At 40.0% G+C, this 20,676-nt stretch overlaps 1 protein-coding gene across 1 annotated transcript in view; it reads left to right on the top strand.

Annotated features, from left to right (window-relative positions):
- LOC122556012 (coiled-coil domain-containing protein 39-like) overlaps positions 1 to 20,676 on the top strand; it is a 144,561-nt gene that overhangs the window by 34,543 nt on the left and 89,342 nt on the right. The window contains exons 8-9 of the mRNA XM_043702364.1: positions 9,511 to 9,614; positions 16,627 to 16,759. Of these exons, the coding sequence (XP_043558299.1) occupies positions 9,511 to 9,614; positions 16,627 to 16,759 (237 nt within the window). The remainder of the gene's footprint in view (positions 1 to 9,510; positions 9,615 to 16,626; positions 16,760 to 20,676) is intronic.

Genomic DNA, 20,676 nt, shown 5'->3' on the forward strand with positions numbered 1-20,676 from the left:
AGTGGGCATAGCTTTAAATTAAGGGGTGGTAGGTATAGGACAGATGTTAGGGGTAGTTTCTTTACTCAGCGAGTCGTGAGTTCATGGAATGCCCTGCCAGTAGCAGTGGTGGACTCTCCCTCTTTATGGGCATTTAAGCGGGCATTGGATAGGCATATGGAGGATAGTGGGCTAGTGTAGGTTAGGTGGGCTTGGATCGGCGCAACATCGAGGGCCGAAGGGCCTGTACTGCGCTGTATTCTTCTATGTTCTAACCATACTTCGATTTCAAAACCGAAAGTCTAGGCCTCTCTTTCTCACATGCTCTCCTCTGTCTTTCTTTCAGTCCGTCTCTTACACAAACTAAACTAACTTGTCTGTGAGATTTGGACAAATTTTTAGGAAAACCTAGGGCCCAATCCCATGTAGTTTCCTGTAAACTCTTCTCCTCTCAAAGCACATTACTGTGAATATCATGGATCTTGTATCTAGATAGAAATGCTAATTAGCTTTCATCTAGAATCCCTAACATTCCATTCTACCTTAGAATTAAATAGACAAATCAAAATATCATTGAAACAAGATATTTTAACACCTCCTAATGACATGGAGACTATTAGCAGAACCATTTTGGTCAGTTTGTAGGTCCACTCAGTCTTGATGTCAACCGAATTCCCACATTTTACCCTACATTAAAGCTGCAGTTCCAAAACATAACGTTTTTATAAAACTTACATTTGTAACACCTATATTACAACAGTTTAAAGACTGTTAGATGAGAAAAGTCTAAGCCTCATCTTGTTTCCCTTCTACTATTGTAGTAATCAATTTTCAACAGTTTAAAACAGATCTATACCCAAAAGAAATCGTGTATGATGGAGACCTTTAGGGACCATAGGTCCAAAGTCACCTTTCTCCTTTTTAAGTATTCTACTTTCTTCATGTTATATCACAAATTTCTCATATTGTGTTCCAAATATTTTGGAAGAAATTTATCTGGTTTGCAATTGAGCATCAAAATATCTTTTTTATTCAAAGTTTGTGCGAAGATTTGTAGCTCGGGTGCTCGTTGCTGTGGTTCTGTTCGCCGAGCTGGAAGTTTTTGTTGCAAACGTTTCGTCCCCTGTCTAGGTGACATCCTCAGTGCTTGGGAGCCTCCTGTGAAGCGCTTCTGTGGTGTTTCCTCTGGCATTTATAGTGGCCTGTCCCTGCCGCTTCCGGTTGTCAGTTTCAGCTGTCCGCTTTAGTGGCCAGTATATTGGGTCCAGGTCTATGTGTTTGTTGATGGAGTTTGTGGATGAGTGCCAAGCTTCTAGGAATTCCCTGGCTGTTCTTTGTTTCGCTTGCCCTATGATAGTAGTGTTGTCCCAGTCAAGTTCAATCTTTTTTATTTGGAAAATTATTGCCTTTAGAAACAAACAGACATTTGGATTATGAAACTGGCATCAAAGGACAGTCACAACAAATAGCAAGAAACTATAGGAACAATTCACTGTCTACTAGAATGATACTGTATAGCTTCAACAGTTTCTTTAGGAGCATCCAACTTTCAATATCTTAACAGCTCCATAAATTGCATCATTCATAGGGCTTTCTATGAGAGCCCTAAGCAACAGGAATAATTTGTAACAACAGCATAAATTTAGTAATATAACAATTCAATAATATTATGTTACATAATAATGATATAATTATAATTCAATAGTGAAAATCACAATGTGAAATTTTTATTGGCTTTGATAATGCTAATGACGGAGCAGATGAGATTGCACAGTACTTGGAAGTGTATGGTAAAATAGTGTTGAATCATCATGGTTTTGTCAAGGGAGCATTATGCCTGACAAGTCTATTCGAATTCTTTGAGGAGGTAATGAGCAAGATAGACAAAGGAAAGGCAGTGAATGTGATCTATATGGATTTCCAGAAGGCCTTTGACAAGGTCCCACATAGGAGGCTGCTAAATAACAACAGCCAATGGTGTTAGGGATAAGGTACTGGCATGGATATAGCATTGGCTGAATGGCAAAAGGCAGGAAGTGGGTACTAAGAGATCCTTTTCAGTATGGCAGCCAGTGACGAGTGGAGTTCCTTAGGAGTCAGTATTGGGATCACAACTATTGACATTATACACTGACGATTTGGATGAAGAAATTGAGGGTATTGTAGAGGCTTACAATATGGAAACAGACCCTTCGGTCCAACTTGCCGACCAAGTTTCCCAACCAAACTAATCCCATTTGCCTGTGTTTGATCCATATCCCTCTAAACCTTTCCTATTCATGTACCTGTTCAAATGTCTGCAAATGACACAAAGATTGGTAAAGATATGAGGGACTGGTGGTGTTGAGGAAGCAGAGAGGGCGCAGAATAACTTGGAGATTGGGCAAACAAGTGGAAAATGGAATACAATGTGGGAAATTGTGAGGTTGTGCACTATGGTCAGCAGGATAGAAGCATAGATTATTTTCTAAATGGGGAAAGGCTTTGGAAATCTGAAACACAAAATGACTTATGATTCCTAGTTCAGGATTCCCTTAAGGGTAACATGCAGGTTCAGTTGGTAATTAGCAATGTAAATGCAATGTTGACATTCATTTTGACGGGACTAGAATACTGCAACAGAAATGTACCACTAGAGGCTTTGATCAGGCTACATTTATATTGTGAGCAGTTTTAGGCCCTATATCTAAGGAAGGATGTGCTGGCCTTGGAAAGGTTCCAGAAGAAATTCACAAGAATGATTCCAGGAATGAAGGGCTTGTCACGTGAGGAGAGGTTGAGAATCCTAGGCCTGTACTCGGTGAAATTCAAATGGATGAGGAGGGATGTGGAGAATTCTGAGAGGCCTGATAGAGTGGATGTGGAAATGTTTCCACTGGTAGGAGTGACTAGAACCCAGGGACATATCATCAGAATTGAGATAAGGATGAATTTCCTCAGCCAGAGGGTGGTGAATCTCTGAAAGTCATTGCTGCAGAAGATGATGGAGGCCATGTCATTGAGTGTATTTAAGACAGTGATAGATAGGTTCTTGATTAGTAAGGGGATCAAAAGTTATGGGGAGAGGGCAGGATATTGGGATTGAGAAATATATCAACCATGATTGAATGGCGGAGCAGACTCAATAGGCCAGGTGGCTAATTCTATTCCAATGTTTTATGACAAAGGATACAGAAAAAAATTGCCGAGCTGACTTAAGAAATGAGTTTTAGGTCATGAGGCAAGATGAAGGATTTTGTTTTCACCAGAACATAGAAATGAATGCAGAGGTATTCCCCAGGAATTAGTTTCATGACCACTAAGGCATATAACTCATATTTATAATGTTTCTTTAACATAATAAAATGTCTCAGTGTATGGGAGCATTGTAAAACAAAGTATGATACTGAACCACCTAAAGAGGTATTGGATCAGATGTTAGCAAGCTTAGTTATACAGGTATGTTTGAAGGAATGTCTTAAAGGAGAAAAGTGGGGTAGGGAGGCAGAGAGGTGTAGGAAGAGAATTCTAAATCTTGGGACCCAGGCAACTAAAGTCATGACCACTGATGGTGGATCAATTATAATTTGGAATGTACAAAAGGCAAGAATTAGAGGAGTGCAGCTATCTCAGGGAAAGTACCAAGACAGGGATGAACAAAGTCTTAGAACAATTTGAAAACTTGGATGAGAATTTTAAACTCAACTCTCTTGACTAAGAGATAATGTTGGTCAGTAAGCAAAGCGATAATATTGGAATGTGACTTGCTGCAATTTAACACAGATGGCAAGGTTTTGGATGATATTAAATTTACAGAGGATTGTGAGAGGTATTCAAGGAGTGCATTGGAATAATCGAGTTGAGAAGCAATAAAGATGTGAATGAGGTTTCAGCAGGTATTTCATAGTAATAGAAGCAGGAGTAGGCCATTTGGCCTGTCGAGCCTGCTGTGCCATTCATGAAGATAATGGCTGATCTATCCATTGTCTCAGCTCCTCCTACTTCCATTATCCCCATAACTCTTAATTCCCCTACCATACAAAAACCCATTCAACCGTGGCTTGAATGTATTCAATGAAGCTGTCTCTACTGCATCTTTGGGCAGAGAATTCCGTAGATTCACTACCCTCTGGGAAAAACAGTTCCTCCTCATCTGTCCTAAACCTACTCCCCCTAATCCTGAGGCCATGTCCCCTAGTCGGGTCCGAAACGTCGATTCTCCTGCTCCAGTGGAAACAACTTGCTTGCCTCTATCTTAGCTATCCCTTTCATAATTTTATATGTTTCTCTCAGATCCCCTTTCCGGGTACAGGCCCAGGTGGCTCAACCTCTCCTCATAGGATAACCCGCTCATCTCAGAATCAACTGGTGAACCTCCTCTTCACCGCCTCCAAAGCCAGTAGATCCTTCCTCAAGTAAGGAGACCAGAACTGCGCACAATACTCTAGGTTCAGCTTCATTAACACCTTGTACAATTGCAGTAGAACCTCTCCCCTGCTCTTAACTTCAATCCCTCGAGCAATGAAAACCAATATTCCGTTTTCCTTCTTGATTACCTGTAGCACCTGCAAATCAACTTTTAATGATCCATGTGCGAGCACTCCTAAATCCTTTTGCACAACAGAATGCTGCAATCTTTCACCATTTAAATAATACTCTGACCTACTGTTTTTACTTCCAAAGTGGATAACCTTACATTTACCAACATTGTATTTCACTGCCCACTCACTTAACCAATCCAAATATCTCTGCAGACCTGCACATCCTCTGCATAGGTTGCCTTTCCACTCAGTTTAGTGTCATCAACAAACTTGGATACATTACACTCGGTCTCCCCTTTCAAATCATTTATATATATATTGTGAACAGTTGAGGGCCCAACGCCGACCACTGATCTCCAATCAGATGAACAACCATTTATTCCAACACTCTGCTTTCTATGGTTAACCAGTCCTCTGTCTATGCTAGTACATTCCCCGCAACTCCATGCATTCTTATCTTATAAATGAGTGTTTTATGCAGCACCTTATCAAACGCCTTCTGGAAATCCAAGCAAACAACATCCATCTGTTCCCCTCCATCCACCACACTTATTACTTTCTCAAAGAACTTCAGTAGGTTTGCCAAAAACGACCTTCCCATTCTGAATCCATGCTGTGTCTGCCTGATGGAACCCTTTTCATCCAGATGTCTCACTATTTCTTCATGAAGGATAGCCTCCAGCATTTTCCTGACTATACATGTTAAGCTAACTGAGCTATAGTTATCTGCATTTTGCCTACACCCTTTTTTAAACAGTGGTGTGACAATTCGCTGTCTTCCGGTCCACCGGGATCTGCCAAGAATCCAGTGAATTTTGGTAAATTACCACTAATGCATCTACTATAATTTCTGCCATTTCTTTCAGCACCCTGGGATGCATTCCATCAAGACAAGGGGACTTATCTACATTTAGACCCTCAAATTTGCTCAATACTACCCGCATCGTGATAACAATTAAATTAAGGTTCACAACCCATCATATCCTTAACATCATTCTTTGGCATGTGAGACACATCTTCTACTGTGAAGACTGACACAAAATAGTTATTCAAGGCCTCGGTCGTTTCAGCATTACCCAATATCAATTCCCCTTTCTCATCTAGAAAAGGACCTACATCCACTTTAGCCACCTATATTTATAAAAATGTTTTTTTTCTGTTTTTATATTCTGTGCTAGTTTACATTCATAATCCATCTTTCCTTTCTTTATTGTTTGCTTTGCGGTTCTTTGTTGCTTTTTGAAGTTTTCCCAATTTTCCTGTTTCCCACTACTCTTGGCTACATTTACAGCCTAACCTTTAAATAGATGCCTTCCTTTATTTCCTTGGTTATCTAAGGCTGGCTCTTCCTACCCTTGCTATCCTTGTTTTTGACCAGAATATAGTCTCCTTGAGCACTGTGAAAAATCTCATTGAAAGTCCTCCACTATTCTTCAATTGCCTCTCGACTTCTCTCACAAATGACTTCTTCCCTCTACTATTCCTGATTTCCACCCAAATGGATTCAGCAATTTGCTTCTTAGATCCTATATTGTCTCTCACTATCGCCCTGATCTCATCCTTAATTAAGAGTGCAACCACACCTTCCTTACCTTCCTGCCTACCCTTCCTGATTAACTGATACCCTTGGATATTTAATTTTCAGTCATCACCATCCTGCAACCATGCTTCTGTACTGGTAACTTAATCATACCAATTTTTACTGATCTGCACAACAAGTTCATTGACTTTGTTTTGAATACTATGACATTCAGATAAAATGTCCTTATGCTCATTGTCTCTTTAGAATCCAGCAATCTCCCTGTCTTTTACAAATTATTCTGTTGCCCAATTTTACTTTTCTCTTTTGTAACCTATGTTCTGGTCTCTGCATTGCTTCCTTCTGCTTTTCTGCCTGGACTCCCATTCTCTTGCCATTTTAGTCTACCCTTCCTCACAGTCTCTCTGCTTGTTGTTTCTACCTTTACACCGACTGCTGCATCTTCTGACCTGAACGGAGGTAAACTGAGGTAGGAATATATGAGCATGGAAATAGGCAATCTTAGTGATGGTGTTAATTTAAGACCAGAAACTCATCACAGGATCAAAAATTACAAATGTTGCGAGCATACTGGCATAATCTCAGACTGTTGTAAATGTTATGATCTCAGTTGATATCATTAACAATGTTTAATATTGAGCATTGCATTTTAGGAAGGATGTGAAGATTTTAGAGCAGGTGCAAGCAAAACTTATGACAATGATTCCAGGAATGAGGGTCATCAGTTACATGGAGAAAGTGAGGTCTGCAGATGCTGGAGATCAAAGTTGAAACTTTATTGCTGGAACAGCACAGCAGGTCAGGCAGCATCCAGGGAACAGGAGATTCGACGTTTCGGGCACAGGCCCTTCTTCAGGAATGAAGAAGGGCCTGTGCCCGAAACGTCGAATCTCCTGTTCCCTGGATGCTGCCTGACCTGCTGTGCTGTTTTTTTTTAGATTAGATTAGATTACTTACAGTGTGGAAACAGGCCCTTCGGCCCAACAAGTCCACACCGACCCGCCGAAGCGTAACCCACCCATACCCCTACATTTACCCCTTTACCTAACACTACGGGCAATTTAGCATGGCCAATTCACCTGACTTGCACATCTTTGGACTGTGGGAGGAAACCGGAGCCCCCGGAGGAAACCCACGCAGACACGGGGAGAACGTGCAAACTCCACACAGTCAGTCGCCTGAGTCGGGAATTGAACCTGGGTCTCTGGCGCTGCGAGGCAGCAGTGCTAACCACTGTGCCACCGTGCCGCCCACAACACTACGGGCAATTTAGCCTGGCCAATTCACCTGACCTGCACATCTTTGGACTGTGGGAGGAAACCGGAGCACCCAGAGGAAACCCACGCAGACACGGGGAGAATGTGCAAACTCCACACAGTCAGTCGCCTGAGGCGGGAAATGAACCCGGGTCTCTGGCGCTGTGAGGCAGCAGTGCTAACCACTGTGCCACCTGCCCGGTGTTCCAGCAATAAAGTTTCAACTCATCAGTTACATGGATAGACTAGAGAAAATAGGTTGTTTTTCTTATGAAGAAATGTTGGTGATTTGACAGAGGCATTCGAAATCATGAGAGATCTAGACAGAGTAGATACAGAGAAACTATCCCTACTGGCTGAAGGGTAGACAGCCAGAGAATATAGTTTTAATATGATTGATAAAAAAAACAAAAGCAACATAAGGAAAAGCTTATTTTTATGTTATGATATGGCGTGCATGAAAGGTTGGTGGAGACAAATTCAATATTAGCTTTCAAAAGGGAATTAAAAAAGCACCATAAGGCAAAATGTTGCAGAGCCACAGAATGAGGTGAGTGTGGCTAGCTAGGTTGCTTTTCCACAGAACTAACACAGGTTCAAAGAATGTTTAATCATTCAATGATTCTATGATAAGGTTAAAAAGAGATTAGATAGTTGTGTGCAAAATCATGACTTTTGATATAATAAGTAGTAAATAGGGAGAAAATATTACCATCGGTGAGTCAATATGGAAGATAATAAATTTAAGATTAGCTAAGGAATAAAGACAGAACTCGACATTTATTTCACATTATTGGTTGGAGTAGAACCAAATGAATCCCCCTTTCAGATAACTAATACTGGTGTGATTCTCTATGTTGGCCCCTTCTATATTTTATTGCAGATATCTGTCCAACATTTTCAGTGTGTGCTGCAAATCAGAAGTTGTTGTGGTTCTGTTCGCCGAGCTGGAAGTTTTTGTTGCAAACGTTTCATCCCCTGGCTAGGCGACATCATCAGTGCTTGGGAGCCTCCTGCGAAGCGCTTCTTTGATGTTTCCTCCGGTGTTTATAGTGGTCTGTCCCTGCCGCTTCCGGTTGTCAGTTTCAGCTGTCCGCTGTAGTGGTTGGTATATTGGGTCCAGGTCGATGTGTTTGTTGATGGAGTTTGTGGATGAATGCCATGCCTCTAGGAATTCCCTGGCTGTTCTCTGTCTGGCTTGCCCTATGATAGTAGTGTTGTCCCAGTCGAATTCATGTTGCTTGTTGTCTGCGTGTGTGGCTACTTAGTAAAATGCTGAGGTAGAGAATGATCTCAGCATTGTGATAAATGAGTGAAAAAAAATCAATATTCAGGTACAATAAGTGATTCAGAAGACTATTTGAAAGCTATCCTTTATGACAAGAAGAACTGAACATAAAGGTAAGGATGTTATGCTTCAGTTACACAGGGCATAGTGAGACCACATATCAAAAACTATGTGCAATTTTGATCACCTTCTTTAAGAAAGAATGTAAATGCATTGGAAGTAGTTCAGATGTGGTTTAACAGATTAAAACCTGGAATAAATGGTTTGTTTAAGAGGAAATTCAAACAAATTAGCCATGGTCATATTGAATGGTAGAGCAGTCTAGAAGAACTGGATGGCCCAATTCTGCTGCTTATTTGCATGTGCATATGCTAGCAAAAATTGCAATTTAAACTCTGAGAAAACCTAACCAGGTTTTATTAAAATAATAAATAAAATACTGGAAATATTCAGCAATTCAGGCATCACAGGAGAGAAAAAACAGAGTTAACGTCGATGATAGACTATCAGAATGTCAATCTGAAAAATTAACTGTACTCCTTCTCCATATATGTTCTTTTATGAGAATTTCCATCATTTTCTGTTCATATTTCAGATTTGCAATGCCTATAGTTTAAATTTTGGTCTTTTGCCTTAAAGAGAGACCCCCAATTTTAAAACAATGTCTCCTAATTCTGAACTCATCCACAACAGGAAATGTCCATCTTGTCAAGACCATTCAGAAGCTTATAATCTATAATCACATCACCCCATACTCTTCTAAACTGCAGTGGAATCAAGCCCACATCATCCAAGTTTTGAAGAGTACATGAATAATTTTTTCACGTTTTCAGTATCTATTCTCCATTGTAATCTTAATGGCAATTTTTAAAATGTCTATTGTGATGCTGATCTTCTGACTGAAGTTTATTTTGATGATATGTACAGCTTGAAACCTTAAAAAGCAGAGTGGACAGGACTGCAACTGATCTGGAAACTGTCAGAAGCCATATAGCAGATCTGAAGCGACAAAACGCGGACAAATCCAACAAGTAAGTGTTTAACTTAGTGTAATTATCTATTTACTTCTTCATTCAAAAATGTTGTTTATTGCATTTTTAAATTATTTATCACATTTTCTGACTTAAATGGAAGTGTCAGTGATCCTTGAGGGACAAATGAATATAGAATTATTCATCCTAATAAATGTGTAAATACCATCAATCATATATTTGTACACTCAGTGGTTTTAACTTTTGCCCAGCTCAAAAACCTTGATTTAAAGATTTAGATGTTTTTCAGCTCCAGACTTGACTAATTTAAGGCTTTCTTACATGTCCCATCTTCCATCCCCTCTCAACTCCAGAATGTCCAAAACTATGTATGTATGTTTTCCTGGACGAGGGTCTGATCTGGCTATCCACCAATCCTCACTCATTGACTTTGTACTCTTAAAATTAATGGGCATATTTAATTGAAATTCCTCATTCATTACCTGTAACTGAGCACACAGCTTCTGAAATCTGTGCCAGCTTTATAATCCTCCAATTCATTTTTTTCAATCTTGATTTTTTTGTATGCTTTTGGCCTTTGTTCCACCACTGGTGATAACAGTTAGTCATCTTGGACCTATTCTTGAAGCCCTGTCACTGAGTCACTTCACCATTGTCAATGTAGCTACAGCTTCAAACACTTGGAGTCATCGAGTCATAGAGCTGTACAGCATGAAAACAGACCCTTCAGTCAACTTGTCCATGCCGACCAGTTATCCTTACTTAATCTCGTTCCATTTGAATTGATTTGATTTATTTATTGTCATGTGTACAGAGTACAATGGAAAGTTTTTTTTTGCGAGCAGTACTGGCAGATCATAGTAGGCAAGGACTCACAGATCATACGGTGAAATAAAAATTTCGAGGCATACAAGTTGTCACACAGGGCATAGTGCTGGCTAAGATCAACATTAGCAAGCTCACCAAGAAGCTGTTCCTGAACCTGCTGGTGTGTGTGTTCAAGTTTCTGAATCTTCTACCTGACAGAAGAGGTTTTAGAACAGCAGTACCAGGATGCGATGGCTCTTTGATGATATTGGTAGTCTTTCCATGGCAACAAGCCATGTAAATGGAATCCATGGATGGAAGATTGGCTTCCATAGTGATCTGAGCTGTGCACACAACCTTTTGTAGTTTTGGGCAGAGCAATTCCCATTACAGGCCGGTATGCAGCTGGACAATATGCTTTCAATGGTGCATCTGTTAAAATTGGCAAAGGTCCTTATGGACATGCCAAATTTTCTGAGGAAGAAGAGGTGTTGTTGTGTCTTCTTGACCATCGCATCCATGTGCGAAGTCCAGTCCAGTCCAGGTCCAGGTTATTGGTCCTGCTAGAAACCTGTTGTTCTCCATCCTCTCAACATCAGCTCCATTGATATAGATGGAGGTGTGTTCTCCTCCTTTCTTTCTGAAGCCATGGAGGAAGTGCAGTTGTCTATCTTCACTGATTGCAATGTGTGGGTCAGAAAGCTGGGGATCCAGTTGCAGAAGGCAGAGCTGAGATCAAGGTCTCGGAGTTTTGACATCAGGCTGGAGGGGATAATGGTGTTGAAGGCGGAACTGTAGTCAATGAGCAGGAGTCTGATATAGGTGTTCTTGTCCAGATGTTCCAGGGATGAGTGCAGAGCTAGGGAATTAGCGTCCTCTGTGCATCTGTTGTGTCAGTAGGCAAATTGTAGGGGATCAAGGCAGCCTGTGAAACGAGAGTTGATTTGTCAGCACCCAGCCCATATTCCTCTAAACCCTTCCTGTTCATATACCGATCCAGATGCCTTTTAAATGTTGTAATTGTACCAGCCGTTACCAGTTCCTCTGGCAGCTAATTCCATACATGCATGAAAGAGATGCTCCTTAGGTCCCTTTTAAAATCTTTCATCTCTCAACTTCAACCTATGCCCTTTAGTTTTGGACTCTGCTGAAAGATCTTGGCTATTCACCCTATCTATGCCCCTCATAATTTTATAAACTTCTACAAGTTCAAAGAAACTTTCAGTTACTCTTCCTAATCTCTCACTTTGTGGTCATATATGATTGAACACATCGATATATAAAGCACATTCTGTATGTTAAAACTACTATATAAATGCAGGTTTTAAAAAAAAAATCATGAAATGTAAGCCTTGGCAAAATGCAAATATCTTTACCATCCCTAACAGGCTACCCTGATAGCCCTTGAGAAGGCAGTAACGACTTGCCTTCTTGAACCATTGCAGTCTCGTGTTGGTATACCAGTCCCGAAGGTATAGGGACACCTCTAGTACTGTTAGGAAGAGAGTTCCAGGATTTAAACATAGTGAAGAAATAGTATATTTCCAAGTGAGAGTGGTGTGTATCTTAAAGGAGAATTGCAGGGCATATTGTTCCTACTCATCTACCGCCTTTGTCCTTTAGAATGATGAAGGTTCTGAGTTTGGAAGGTGGTGTCAAAGGAACCCTGGTGGGATGCTGTGTTGCATCTTGTCAATGGTACAAATTATTGACTTTGTGTGTTGGCAGTGAAGGAAGTAAACTTTGAGGCAAGAATTAGTGCTTGGCCTGAGGTGATCTTTCTTGGCAGTTATGCAGGCAAGTGAAGCATATTCAATCACACTCCTGATTTTTGCCATTGTAAATAATGGATAGTTTTTGGGGAGGTGAGCATTGAGTTGTTGTCATACTATACATATGGGTGGTAAGGTTTTGGTCAATGGTAATTCCCAGGATGTTGGTAGTGGGGTTTCAGAAATTGTTACTGGATGTCAAGGAGAGTTGGTTACATTCTCTTTTGTGGCTTTATGATGGAGGGAAGGTTGTAGTGGAGGGAAGTCATGATTGGGCCGAGGACTCTAATCTGAAGAAATCCACTAGTAATGACACGCATCAACCATCTACATTTGTGCTAGGCATAACTTGAACCAATGGAGAGTTATACTAATTCCCATTGATTTTAATTTTGCTATTCTCCTTGATGCCACACAGTCAAATGATGCCTTGATGTCAGCAGCAGTCATTCTTACTTTACGCCTTGAATTAAGCTCTTTCATCCATGTTTGAGCCAAGGCAATAATAAGGTAAGAAACCAAGTGGCCTTGAAGGAATCCAAACTGAGCATCAGTGACCAGGTTACTTCTGTGTAAGTGCCAACTGATAGACTGTTGACCACACCTTCCATCAGTTTACTGATGATCAAAAGCAGACAAATGGGACAGTAATTAGCTGGTTTAGATTTGCCCTGCTTCTTGTGAACAGGGTATGCCATCACAATTTTCCACATCTAGGTAGATTTCTGTGCTGTAGCTATACTAGGACTAAAAAAAGTAAGAAAATAGGATAATGAATAGCCTAGCTGGTCCCTCAAGCATACTCAGTCACTCGATGAGATCATGGCTAATCATTGTACATGTAACTCCAGTTTCCAACCTACTCCACATAACTTTTCATTCTGTTGTAGAGAATGTAACCAACTCTCCTTGACATCCAAAAACAGTTTCTGAAACTCCACTACCAAAAAACACGTTTAACTTAAACTTGAATATTAAACAACCAAAACTCCATTGCCCTCTCAGATAGTTATTACAAAGATTAAGGATCAATGGGAGAAGAAATTTCTTCTCAACTTCATCTTAAATGGGCGACATCCTATTTTGAAACTAGCTACAAGTTCTAAATTATACAATGAGGGGAAACATTCTTTCAGCATCTATGTTACCAAATTCCCTCAGAATCTTGTATTTTTCAGTAAGATTACCTCTCATTCTTCCAACGTCCAAAGAATATACACTTAACATGCCTATATTTCCTCATAACACAACCCCTCCACCTTAGGAGGTAACTTAGTAAATTCTGCCTTAACTGCATTCATAAGCAAGGTAACAAAAACTGTACACAATACCTTAGATGTGGTCTCACCAACGGTTCAGCAATTGCCTATTCTAATGTTCTATTCCCCTTACAATAATGACTAACACTCCAATTGCCTTCCTGATTACTGCATGCTGTGTGATTCATGTACAAAGAGCAGCATAGCTTGGTTTCAGCTCGTTCTGCAGTAAAAGGCTTTCGTACTACAGGGGTTAGGATATTGTCAGAGCTATAGATTTTGCTACATTCTGTGCCATCAGAGTTTCTTAATATCACACAGGTTAACAAGACGAATGATGCTATTTCAATTTATATCCATGACCACTGTTAACTGAGTAGAATAACTGCAAAAAAGTTAACTCTTAAAAAAAGAGGCAAAATTATCACAAAGCTAATTGCTTCAACAAAGAAAGAGACATTTCTTTCATATTTTTGTATTATACAGTATGGAAGAATATTATAGAAACATAGACAATAGGAGTAGGAGTTAGCCATTCAGAGCCTGCTCCACCTTTCTTTACGATTACAGCTGATCATCCAACTTTGTAATCTGTTCTAAATTTTCTCCCATATCCTTCGATCCCTTTAGCCTCAAGTGCTATATCCAACTCTTTCTGTAGTAGCAAATTCCACAGGCTTACCACTCTCTAAGTGAAGATATTTCTCTACATTTCATTCCCAGATGGTTTACTCCATGTCCTTAGACTGTGATCCCTGGTTCTGGACTCCTCCACATCCCTTCTGCATCTACCCTGTCTACTCCTACTGGAATGTTATAAGTTTCTATAAGATCCTCCCTCATTCTTTTGAACTCCAGCAAATATAATCCTAACTGATTCAACCTCTCCTCATATGTCAGCCCCAGTATCCCATGATCAGTCTTGCAAACTTTTGCTGCACTCCTATAGCTACAACATCCTTTCTCGATAAGGAGACCAAAACTGCACATGGTATTTCAGTATGGCCTCACCAAGGCCCCTTATAATTACAGCAAGACATCCCAGCTGCTGAACTCAAATCCTCACTGTGAAGGCCAGAATACCATTTGCCTTCTTCACTGCTTGTAGCAACTGCATGTTTACCTGCAGGTACTGGTCTATCAGGACACCAGGGTTACACTGAACATTCCATTTTTTCAATTAGCTAATGGTCTTCCTTCCTGTTGTTGCTACCAAAAAGTGGATAACTTTACACTTATCCACATTATACTGTATCTGCCAAGCATTTTCCTTCTGACTCAGCTTCTCTAAATGAAGCATCTTTGCATCCTCCTCATGGCTCAACCTCCCAGCTAGTGTGTTATATCACCCCCAGATATATAATGTCACCAGAGGAAATGATATCACCACAGGAAATGACATCACCAACCCAAGGAAACCCAAACACATAGCTAGAAAGATAGCTACATCACCAGTGCTTCATCTGGAGGCTCACTGAAGATATTGCGTAATGTGGTGACGAAACATCTGAAAACAATCCTTCCAGCTCAGCTCACCTAGATGGTGTAATCTGTAGGTTTGGAGTTAAAAATCACATAATATAGTCCAACAGGTTTAATTGGAAGCACTAACTTTCGGAGTACCACTCCTTCATCAGGTGGTTGTCAGGTTTGGAGATACTATATTTAGTTTCCTCATCCAAATCATCAATATGTATTGTCAATAGCTGGGGTCCTGGAACTGATTGCTACGGCACCCCAATATTCACTGCTTGCCATTTGAAAAATGACCCATTTATTCTTATTCTTGTCTGCCAACAGGTTTTCTACCCATCTCATGGTGTTACTACCCCCATTTCCATATGCTTCCATGTGGCACTTTGTTGAAAACCTTCTAAATGTCCAAATGAACCACATTCACTGGCTCTTCCTCAACACTACTAGTTACATCCTTAAAGAATTCCAGTTGATTTGTCAAACATAATTATCCTTTCCTAAATCCATATGCACTGTCTATATCCAACCTTGTCCCTGGTTTCCAAATGCTCAGCTATTAAATCTTTTATAATGAACTGTAGCATCTCCCCACCAACAAAACCCCCCATCCCCCCATGGTTTCTGGTTTTCTCTCTGCCTCCCTTCTTAAATAGATGTATTGCATTAGTGGTCCTCCAATCTGGAGGAATTATCCAGAGTCTATAGAAGGTGACCACCAATACATCGACTATTTCTAGGACCACTTCCTTAAATACTCTGGGATGTAGGTTGTCGGGCCCTGGGATTTATCAATCTTCAATCCCCATCAATTTGCCAATACCATTTCCCTAAATTTCATTTCCTTCAGTTCCTCCACGTCATGAAACCCTTTGTTCCCCAACATTTCTGGTATATTATTTGTGTCCTCCTTTGTGAACACAGAACCAAAGTACTTGGTTGGTCAGCCATTTCTATGCTTCCCGATATAAATTCCCTTATTTCTGATTGTATGTATTGAAATTGTTCACTGTTCATTTTGCCTTTTCTTTAAAATCTTAACAAAACTCCAAGCCAGTCTCAATATACAGATAGAATACTATCCTACCAATTCTTTCACACTACATTTAATTGTTGAGGTGATGACTTCATTTGGAAGCAAAAAACAGATTTTATCCTTAGACAGTAATAACAGCCTGACATCAGGACACACTCTATTTTACAACTTTAGTCTGTACAATGAATATTTTTCTTGAAGTCAGCAACAAAGGTCATTCCTTTATTCTCAATTCTTTACACGCTACCAACTAGAAATTAAATTCCAGGCAGCCATAGTGAATCCTGTGTCAAAAAGAATGCTTTTGTGAGTACACTTTGTCCTATTGTATGGACCATATTTTGCTTTACAATTGCTTGACTTTGGAAGATGAATAATAAACATGCTTGAGCTATAAAATACTTTCAAGATTTATAGAACCTAGAACAAACAAGTTAACAGCTTTAAGAAAAAAAATAATGAATTATCTATTAAATACAATATATAAAATATGCAACATTATTTTTCTTGTGATAACACCATACAATAAAGTTGAATCTGAAATAACAGTGTTAAGAATTTTCAGTTTTATTCCTTGGTAAAAGAAAGAGCGCCTTGAACTTAGGAAGTCCATTGCCTGTTTTTTGTACACGAGGCAACACCAGATGAGTGGTAAAAATTGTTTATGTAGGTCACATTTCATAAATGTTTGATATAACTTGTAGGTTAATGAATTGTAAAGAAGTAAACAAAGCTCTTCAGGAAAAGCTCAAGACTGCAACTGAAACAATGTTGAGTGCTGAGGAACAAGTGACTAGGTTGGAGAAAACATTGAAAAATGAAGAAAACAACGTAAAGGTGAGGAAATTCTGGGCAATTTTAAGGTTTTTAGTGTATGATTTAGACTTTTTAATAAATGCTATCATATTTAATTTCAATATTTTTCTTGTATATCCATCTACTGATATAAAAACTCCGAGACAGTTGTCACAAACCTACTGATACATTTTGTATTGTGCTACCAACAAATCATATTGAATAACTGTAACAAAACTGAACAAAAAGCAAGAAATGTAATTATAGAGTCATAGAGATGTACAGCATGTCTCTGCTGATTATTCTGATCTTGATAAAACCTGGAGACACTATTAAGACAACATAGGAAAGACTGCTGTAGGAATAGGCTGCGGCTGTTTTCCCTGGAGCGTTGAGGGCTGAGGGGTGACCTTACAGAGGTTTATAAAATCATGAGGGTCATGGGTAGGGGTAAATAGACAAAGTCTTTTTCCTGGGGTGGGGGTGCAGGGTCCAAAACTAGAGGAATAGCTTTAGGTTGAGAGGGAAAAGATTTAAAAGGGACCGAAGAGGCAACCTTTTCACACAAAGTGTGCTGTGTGTCTGGAATGAACTGCCAGACCATTTAAAAGGCATATGGATGGTTATATGAATAAGAAGGGAATAGAGGAATATGAGCCAAATGCCAATTAATTTCGGGTATCTGGTCAGCATGGACGAGTTGGACCGAAGGGTCTGTTTTCATGCTGTACATCTCTATGATTCCATGACTATGACCCAAGCAGCTGTCCCAACCAGTCCCTATTTAATTCAGGGTCCGTTTCCATGCTGTATATCTCTATGACTCTATGACTATGACCCAAGCAACTGTGTTAACCAGTCCCTATTTAATTAAGGCTAAAATGCTATTTGCTTTTACAATTGCTTGTTGTACTTGCATGTTAACTTTGTGCAAAAGTAATTTCCTAAGGAAGAGGAATTTGAGTGCAGGAATGGAGTGGTAAGTTGAAAAATTTAATAGTGAATGTAGATGGTTGATTTTGTGAAACAAATAACTCTTGAATGGCCAAGGTAAGGGGAATAAATATATCATCTGAATATTATAATTCATGTTCAAATTAATAATGTAAGGAAGAAATCAGAAGCTCGGTAGAATAAGCATTATAGGAACAACCAGATGAGGTAGGTAAATATTTCAGTAGGGAAAGGTTTTCACAAGCTACATCTGAACAGAGCTGAAGCCAATATTCTCAGGGAGATTAATTGCAACAGAGAAGAGGGTTTAACTGACGGGATATAGCCTAAAGAACACCAAGGGACCTGTGCAGCCTGTTTCAAAGCCCTTCAGTAGTGGAACTGTATTCAAAACTGTGCCAGTGAAAGGAAAAACATCACAGACTGTGATGGATCTGCTAAATTTTTATGGATATTCCTTCAAACTCGAAATGGTTTTAGCTGTTTCAAATGCGATCTTATTATAAGAAACCTGGTATCTATTTTTACTCTTGACCACTTTCACTATATCCACATTCAAAAGTGTACAGACCAATGAGTCCCAAGTATTTTGTCACAGCATAAACCTGGTCCTCAAATTGATCTGTGGTCATGCCCAGGAGGGTTTGACTGAGGGGAACAGGTATTAGAATATAGAATTTAGCTTTAAAAGAATACCTGCCATTGCCAGTGTTGAAGAGGTCACAAACTTGAAGAGAGGATGCACAGACCCACCAAAAGCACCACAGTTCTGAGTGGCATTTCAAGTGGGGGGAGAAAAGAGAAATGTAGTTGGGAATGGCATCATTAGAGTGAGAGATTCTGTTCTTTTCAGCAATGGTAGAGTGTCCTGAAGGCAGAGTTGCATACCTAGTGCCAAGGATCAGGGCATGTCTTCTGGGCTGGGCAGGAACTTGGAGTGAGAGAGAAGGATCCAGTTATTGTGGTCCATGTGGGTATCAATGACATAGGTAGGAAAAGGAAAGAGGTTTTGTTGAGGGATCATGAGCAGCTTGGCATAGTGTTCTCAACACTGGAGAACACTATAAATATCGCAAAGGTAATAGATAAGGTGCTATCTAGAGCAAAGTCTCTATGACAAGGGATAAAGTACTTCCTGAACTAATGGGACTGAAGTTAGACACATTGCAGGACCTGATAGCCAGTGTCCAAGAGTTTTAAAGGAAGTGGCTGCCAAGACACTGAAGCATTGGTTGAAATGTTCCAGAACTCAGTGGAATCCAGGAGGGTTCCAGCGATTGAAAAACTGCTCACATGACACTCCTGTTCAAGAAGTAAGGGAGACAGAAAGCAGGAAATCATAGGTCAGTTAGCCTAAAATAAGAGAGACTCCAATGAAGTGCACAGAGAAATTCTTGTACATGAATTATAAAAAGTTAGCATGCACATGCAACAAGTAATTAAGGTAATGAATGAAATTTTAAACTTTGTTTAATAGGGGGTTGGATTTTAATAGCAGGGAAGCCTTCTTATGACTGTATAGGGTATTAGTGAGGCCGCACCTGGAGAGCAGTAAACAGTTTTGGTCCCCACTGTTTTAGGAAGGACATATTCACATTAGAGGCAGTTCAAAAGAGATCCAGTAGGCTGATTCTTGGGATGAAGTGATGGATTTATCAAGACAGGCTAAAAGGTTTGAGCCTTTATTCATTGGAGTTTACAAGATTTAGTGGTGATCTTATTGAAACATACAAGATTCTGAAGGGGTTTGACAGAGTAGCTGTTACAAAGATGTTTTCACTAGTGGGGGAATCTCCAACTATGGGACATAGTTATAGAAGAAGGTGACACTCAATTAAAGTTGAGTAGCAACTTATCCTGAAGAGTACTGAATTTCTGGGATTTTCTTCCCAAAAGAACTGTGGATCTAAATCATTGGAAGAATTTAGACGAGGATTAGACAAGAGGTGCAATACGGCTCACCACAAAGTCAAGATCATTTTCCTCCCATCTTTTTTGTATGGCACAATTTTCACGAAGTAACAGTGAGATACCAGTCAACGGGAATTAACACTTGGTCATTGCCTCAACTTATTTTATTAATGTCAGCCCACCTTTTTACCAATCTTAGCGAACAAGCTAGACATTGGGAAAACATACCTGCTCCATTCACCAGTTGCACAGCAAACACACTGCCCGTGCAGCAATCAAGCAGCCAATCTTAATGGAGTTAAAAATGACACAACACCAGATTATACTCCAACAGGTTTATTTGGAAGTACTCGATTTCGTAGCACTGCTCCTTCATCAGGTGGTTGTGGAGTATAAGATCGTAAGACACAGAAGTTTACAGTGTGATGTAACTGAAATTATATGTTGAAAAAGACCTGGATTGTTTGTTATGTCTCTCATCTTTTAGAATGGCCATGTTGTTTCAGTTCTTTCTATGTAAATCCCAGAACCTTTTTTAAAGTTGCATTCTCAAGTGAACTTTAACAATAGAGTCATAGTCATAGAGTCATAAAGATGTACAGCATTGAAACAGACCCTTCGGTTTAACCCGTCCATGCCGACCAGATAGCCCAACCCAATCTAGTCCCACCTGCCAGCACCTGGCCCATATCCCTCCAAACTCGTCGTATTCATATATCCATCCAAATGCCTCTTAAATGTTGCAATTGTACCAGCCTCCACCACATCCTTTGGCAGCTCATTCCATACACGTACCATCCTCTGCGTGAAAAAGTTGCCCCTGAGGTCTCTTTTATATCTTTGCCCTCTCACCCTAAACCTATGCCCTCTAGTTCTGGGCTCCCTGACCCCAGGGAAAAGACTTTGTCTATTTATCCTATCCATGCCCTTCATAATATTGTAAACCTCTATAAGGTCACCCCTCAGCCTCCGATGCTGCAGGGAAAACAGCCCCAGCCGGTTCAGCCTCTCCCTGTAGCTCAGATCCACCAACCCTGGCAACATCCTTGTAAATCTTTTCTGAACCCTTTCAAGTTTCACAACATCTTTCTGAT

Source organism: Chiloscyllium plagiosum, chromosome 13, assembly GCF_004010195.1.
Source record: "Chiloscyllium plagiosum isolate BGI_BamShark_2017 chromosome 13, ASM401019v2, whole genome shotgun sequence".
Classification (NCBI taxonomy): Eukaryota; Metazoa; Chordata; class Chondrichthyes; order Orectolobiformes; family Hemiscylliidae; genus Chiloscyllium; species Chiloscyllium plagiosum.